At 34.2% G+C, this 7,429-nt stretch overlaps 1 protein-coding gene across 1 annotated transcript; it reads right to left on the bottom strand.

Annotated features, from left to right (window-relative positions):
- Positions 1-2,152: 2,152 nt before the first annotated feature.
- On the bottom strand, positions 2,153-2,629 carry LOC124366672. The gene has a single exon (XM_046823273.1). The coding sequence runs from the start codon at positions 2,627-2,629 to the stop codon at positions 2,153-2,155; it is 477 nt and encodes a 158-aa protein (XP_046679229.1).
- Positions 2,630-7,429: the final 4,800 nt, after the last annotated feature.

Genomic DNA, 7,429 nt, shown 5'->3' with positions numbered 1-7,429 from the left:
TATCCTTGGTGTGCTAAAAACATTTTCTACTCTTACCTGCTGCTTTCCTTTCAATGAGGAAACTTTTTGAACCAGCTCAAAGCGGTTTCCTCTGATTCCCAACCGCCTTTAATTTAACCAAAAGAATGTCGTGGTCAACTAAATCGAACGCTTTTTTAAAATCTATAAAGAGTCCTGTGATTTTGCATTTAGAAATTTATACCATCGTAGATTTTTTTCAGTGACAGTTATCAAAGCATCTTCAGTTGACTTTCTTTTAATAAACCCCAAACTGAGCGGGACTAAAGAAATTTAAATTGTTCAAATAATTTTTGAAGACGAATTACCATTATTTTCTCTAGGACTTTAGAAAATACAGAAAGCAGGCTGATAGGTCTTACATTGTCTAATTTAATTAATCGAGTTGTTTGGATTTTAGTAAAGGAACAACGTGACTTAATTTCAAAATTTCGGGGAAAATTCCATTTATAAAAACTATTGTTAAATAAATATACCAATATACAGCTGCAACTTCGCCGATAATAAATTTCAGTAATTGTACGCTTATTTTGTCAAAACCCGTAGATTTTTTGTTTTTTAAACTTTTGACAACGGATTTGATTTCATCTTCGTTTTTAGGCATTATAAAAGAAAAGACTGCAGGTAAGTGTGTAAAGGCGGGAGGTTCACAGCGGGGACAGAGGTCGGCCGGCCGGACTGGACTGAGATAAGAAAGTTGCTTACCTCATCAGCGACAATGCCTGGATCCGTCTCTACTGTTCCGTCTGCTAATTCTATCTTATCAACTGTTTTGTTAGATACGCTGTTGGTCAGATGGTTGATTATTTTCCACTGTTGGGCTGTATCTCTTTACAACTTTCAAACAAACTTTAATGTGTAATATTCATTTTTTTGTAACAGTAATAAATTTTTCAAATTAATTACAAAATTTCATGAAGTAATTTTGAAAAGCTCTGTCAATAGGGTCTTCTTTTTAAAATTTTGTACAATTTTTTAACGTTTTTCTACTTTTTCTTTTTCAAGTATACCGAGAGTTATCCATGGACTAATACTTTTAGCTTTTTACTAACTTAGTGCAGTTAACTACTTTTTTACTACGTTTTTTCAATAACAGCAGTTAAAATATTGTAAAATTTGCAAAAAGACCTATGCACGTTGTGGATCAAGGTACAAATTATCCCAATTTACCAGCTGTAAATTTGTATATACTAAATTGAAATTTATGTTGCTCTTGTTTGACTGAACTCCAGTAAAATCCCGGGTCAAATTGTGGTTAGAGGTTTTGTAGATTAGCCCTAAAAAATTGTGATCGGTTATTGGATTGTCAAAAACAGCACTTTGAAAAAGTGATAAATCTCGATTTCTTACAAAAATGTGATCAATAATTGTTTGAGTTGAAATGGTGGTGCGGGTAGGGGAATTGACTAAGGAGATAAAACCATTGTTGTTCATCAGCTATGATATGTGTTTACAGTGAAATTATTACTAGCTAAATTGATATTAATGTCTCCAACAATAATAACATTATTTTTCAATGATTCAATTTCTTGCGACAGTTCTTGTAAAAAATACATTTTCGGGTATGTTTTTGAAGTCTGTACAGATAGAAGAGTTTTAAAATAGGACTTCTTAAAACTAATATTTAGAAGTAATGCGTCTGCTGACGTCATATTTTACTTGTGCTGATAAACAACCCAAGTCCTTGTCTATAAAACATAACACTCCTCCCGCTCTATAGCTATCATTGCAATGAGCAAAAGTATTATAGCCAGGAATGTTATATAAGCAGACTTCCTCAGTGTTGATCCAAATTTCGCTTAGTATTATGAAATTAACTTTGTGATTTAAGCTGCTTAACTCTACTAAGAAAACTGTAAAAATTTCTTCTTATACGTCTTATATTGGTATAAATAAAACTGAGGCTGTCTACTCTGTTATTTGGCGTAAAAAAGGAGTTGAAGTCTTCGTTTAGCGATAGATTGGATGTTTTCCAAACTCATTTATGTGTTTAGAAAATAAAAAATAAAATAAAAAGTTCACTGTAAGTTTGTTGGGGAAAAAATAATTGAATAACACTAAAGAAAAAAAGAAGTTAGCGCCAAATATTTAAGGTTATCAGATCAAAAAGGCTTTACAAGATATTTGAGCCTGCTTACTTGAGCTTTTCCAAATCTTTGTACGAGTCTATTTTTATGTATCTCTCACCCTTACACTTTCTGACAAAGAACTTTCCGTCCCTGCACCATGCGTACATGAAACCTATTTCTTTACATTTTGTTTTCAACTTTGACAAGAATACCTTATTATCCGGCGACAAGTGTTCGTTGATGTAAATCCTTCGCATCGGTAAAGCAGGGTTGACGTCTCTGGCTGTCATCGCTGTTTTCTTCTGCCTGTATTTTTCGATGAGTTTGTTCCGGGTTGCTCTCCTCACAAACTTCACTACCAGTGACGGGATGCGGTCTCTCTGGTATGAAGGAACACGGTGCGCTGTTGAGATGTCCTGCTGTTGGATGTCCACACCCACCGCAGCTCCGAGGTCCCTCACCACATCGAAGACGTCCACGTTTTGGGTGACAGGTAGCCCGCTGACTTCTACGTTATCCTTCCTCGAGTACTGTTCCAGCATCCTGACTTTTCCTTTCAAAACGTCTACTTCACAGGTCAGATGACGGTTTTGAGATCGCAGTTCTTCGTGTTTCCCTCTTCATGGCGGCAAGGTCGGCTCTTATTTTCCTTCATCAGGCTGTTTGACTCATCCAGTTTGTTAGAGACAAAGCTAACTGAAGTGGAGAGATCGCCCATCTCCTTTTTGAAAATCTTTAATTCTCCGAAGACCTCGGTTTTAGCTCGTCCAAAACTCGGACCAAGAACTCCTTGGTATGAACAGTGCCTGATGCGGAACTGGCGCCGCTGGCAGCTGATGACGTGTTACGACAGTCCCTGCACCTCCAGTCACGAGATGAACGAGTTTTTTTTTCCAGCTAAGTCGTCTGTAACGCACACAACATGAAAATATTTTTCACACCGTCCGGCACATTTTTTTACGGATTCAACTTCCTCAAGCACGCAAAATTGGTTACAGACATCACAGATGATCGACCATTATTTATATTAACACTTTAACAAACATAAAATAAAGAAACACAGATTGAGAGTTTACTTGATGGAACGCGTGACAAAACGACACACGACGCGGCGTGCACGGTAGAGAGTAGATAAGCTACGCAGCTGAGCGACCTTATCAGCTCGGCGGACGGAGCTAGACTGCTTCAATGTCGCTCAATCAAATCCTACAATTATACAACTTTTTACCAGTCTATGTAGAAATTAAGTATCATGAACAATTTAAATCTAAATGGATGAATTTTATTATAACGAAAGAAACACTTCAAAAATTGTGATACACTTTACAAAATGAAACTAAAAGCTTGTTTTAATATTATACAATACATTAAAGTAAGTTCAATGTCGCTCAGTTACATTCTATGGTTATGTATACACCATTATAAAACTCTTACAAGAACAAAATCTATGTCGAAATGATATTTTACTAAAAGTTTTAGTCTAAATGGATGGCTTGTATTAAATAAAACTAACGGAAAACTCCATCAATTTTTATACACTCCACAAAATTAAACTAAATGCTTGTTTTAATGTTATACCATACATTAAAGTCAATTTTTAACAGTTAAGCCTAAAATTTGAAAAATCTAATTTTAGTAATACGAAATCGAATTCTTCTGTACAGTGAATAACTTAAATTGTACACTCAAATAATCTCATTTAGTAAAGCGCATTACAAACTTACACGTTAATACCTTTGGAATGTAGTTTTCGTTGAAATCATACTATATAACATCCCCATTAAGGAGTAAACACCAGAGGGGAAAAAACTGAAGTTACTAGTAAAACAGACAGCGATCTCTCTCGGGTTATTTGTTAAAGCAGTTTCTTGATTACAAACTACTTCTAGATTGGATTTAAAAAATAAAATTATTCATTTTTACCAAAGTTATATATAATTATTAATGTACGAACTGGATTATTCCAACAGGATACAGTGATTTGAAACATTTTAGGGTATTCAAAGCTCCTGAGATCGGTTTAATCAGAGTCCAGGTTATTGGAATTTTCAATATAATCCGAAACATTAGCTATTATGCCCTTCTACGACAACATAAAGCCCCACCCCACCAACACACGTATGCACGTCTTACAGCATTAATAGGTTGAGAACCCCATTCAGTTTCCTTCTGAACAATTTGATAACTTTGATACAATACTCCTTTTACTATTATTTAAATATTTAATCAGTTCTTTCCAAATTATACATTTTACAAAAATCTCCATAATATTAATATTATCACTCACATTTATCAGTAAAGGTAAGTGTTGGTATAAATTAAGGTGAGATATAAAATTAATCTTTGACACATATATAAACTGTGCTATGAAATATATTGCGTTTAATCATGTCGTTTAAAGGACACTAATAATGCCCACGTGCAGTATGTCAGAAGCAATGTTTGATTTATGTATGGATAGCAATGTAATATATTTTGGTACACATGACAAAGAGATGGTTTACCTCTGGGTGCACACATTCATAGATTTGATCATGCTCCAATGATTCCACCACATTCCGCGCGGTGTTCCAATATTGGTATTGTCTGTACAATTGGAACTTCTGCCAATAACGGCTGCGCTGCTCACAATGTAGTCAGATATGTGGGTTCCAAATACTCAGTACTTTTAGTACTGCCGCTACACAAATGATTACATTTAACACTCTCAATAATAAGAAAAATTCCAAGCCATTGATGTATACTACTGTGTTGGGCAAGTCTGGACCAATAATTCTGTCGATCATCGAACACAACCTGAAAATTTCTTTTAAGAAATTCAGTGGATGGTAGATATTATTAAATAAAATACAATCCGTTTATATTTTATCAGATAGGATTGGAAACCTTATTTAAAATTACAAAGTCTTATAGTGTAAGTCCAATTGCCATATACGATATGTTTATTCTAGGTCCTACTTTCATATACATACATTGTCCATATGGGTACCTCAGGAAAACTTACTTCTAACTTCCAGGAGCACTTAAAATTTCAAAATCACCTTTAGAACTTTTGATTCTGAGGCGGCCTTGTCCTAAGCTATGGGATCTTGTCCAAAAAAATGTATTAATAATGAGTAAGCAATTTATTGTACAGGCTAAATCAAGACCAGTGGCCTTTAATAATAGTTAATGTATGTGACAAGGCGATAAGATTTGTATATCCTCAAAATTTAAACCTTAATACTTTCAATTTCAATACTTTTATTGTCGTAGACATGTATTACATGTATGACAATAGTCAGTAGTACATTATTAATAATTAACATATAAAAATACAATATTTGTATGAAATTCAAGCTGAGTAGGAACTGATTTTATATGAAATAATAAAAGAATACAAATGATTAATAAAATAGAGTTTAGGCTAGGAACTCCTTCACCAAATAAAAACAAACCTCTAATAGGTATTCTTTTAGTTGTTTTTTAAAAATTGTTTTTTCAGTTTATACTTTTTAAATGACTAGGGAGCTTCCTAAAAAACCTAGCCTCTGAATTTTTGGCAGTCCACCCGCCAGAGCCGAGCGATGTTGGGTTTGTCGCAGGTCTACTCGGGCTCGCGTGTATAGCTTATGTATAGCAGCTCCATCTACTACATTTGCACAATGAAACCTGGCATAGATAATGGTCTCGTAGATATACAAAGATGGAAAGGTCAAAATGCTGTGTTCTTTAAATACATTTCTGCATGAACTTCTGCGAGGTATGCCAGTCACAACACGCACAATTCGTTTCTGTAAAACGAAAACCCTTTTTAGAAAGTACTGAGGTGCCAGCCCCAAACAAGAAGTCCATACCGCAACCGTGACTCTACCAAACCAAAGTGTATTATTTTTAAAAATTGAACATGGCGATATTTTGCAAACTGGGACATCAGGAAGGACGATGAAGACAAAAAGGCACACACAAAGTTTATGTGGGATCGCTAAGTCAAGTCATCGTCCACCTGAAGTCCCAAATATTTTACTGATAATTGGTGTTCTATTTTTCTTCGTTTATTTCTACACATACAGCTGAAGACGATTATTTTTTGAAAATTCTGTAAATTGTGTTTTTTTTAAATTAAGATGTAAATTCTGATTATTTAAAAATTTATAGGCTTGTGATAAGACTACGTTACTGTTAATTTCGAGTTCTTCTGTACTGTAATTAGAAAATATGAAGGCAATATCATCAGCGTACATAACGGTGTTTTCGTGGTTTATAGTGAGCACTAAATTATTTATGTAAAGGTTAAACAAAATTGTTCAAGTACTGACCCTTTTGGGACACCAAATTTAATCTCAATCAGTTCCGAGCAGTAGTTATTGAGTTTGACAAATTGTTTTCGATCCCTAAGATACGACTCTAGCCACCCTCAGTATCTCGTTTGCAAAACATAGGCGTTGCAAACCCTCCATCAGTCTGTCATGATCTATACTAAACGAACTTTCCTTACCTAGCTATTTAAATATTTAGTCAGCAAACCTTTACTGCATTTGCTCTATATTAGCCCAAATTTCCAGATAAGTTATATACAGGTCGTTTGTGTTCAATGACTCGTATTGGACAAACCAGTACACAATGTCACAGTCTAACCTATGCGGGATTAGGCTAGAGTCGTTAAATCATAAAAAAGGTTGAGTCTTGATACGATTTTCACATGCGGTTTGTATCGATTTTAGATCAAGTAATTTGGCTCGGTATTATCAAATTAACTGTTTTTAATACAGCCTAGATTTTAACATGTTTGCTACAAAAACTTCAAGGTTCATCATTAAAGTACCCGCATCTCTTACATATTGCCCTAGATTCAGTAACATTTAAAAGTGCTTCGATATGATACGGAGTTGAAAGATGTAGCCATCAACACCATAAGTCTAAATTTTATATATAAACATTATAGCACATCCTAATAATGTAGCAGTTTTTAAATTTCATTGGTAAATTAATATTATTTAGTAGAATAAATCTCTCCTGACAAGTAAAGAATTTCTCCTTGATATGGTAAATAAAAAGATTTATTCAATGAATACTTATTCAAGTAGGAAAATACCAATACAATACCATAGAGTTTTATTAAACAGTTGTACTGGATAGATTGCACCTAAAGCATTGCACAGAAATCTGTAATAATCATGGCTCGAATAACACAGAAGATTGTAGCTAGAAATTGTGTCCAGTACGTTTTACATTTCAATACTATATGTCATAAAATAGTTTACAACGTCAGTGGCTCGAATAAGTTGGCTGTAAATGAAAATATGGTAGTGCTCCGTCGTGCATCGAATATTTCTGTAATTTCATTAAAGATTTCCAGGAAA

This window comes from Homalodisca vitripennis, chromosome 7 (genome assembly GCF_021130785.1).
Source record: "Homalodisca vitripennis isolate AUS2020 chromosome 7, UT_GWSS_2.1, whole genome shotgun sequence".
Taxonomy (NCBI): domain Eukaryota; kingdom Metazoa; phylum Arthropoda; class Insecta; order Hemiptera; family Cicadellidae; genus Homalodisca; species Homalodisca vitripennis.
This window is presented reverse-complemented; position numbering and strand designations above follow the sequence as displayed.

Coding starts and splice junctions, on each gene's coding strand:
- LOC124366672 (XM_046823273.1), bottom strand. CDS start 2,629: ATGCTGGAACAGTACTCGAGGAAGGATAACGTAGAAGTCAGCGGGCTA.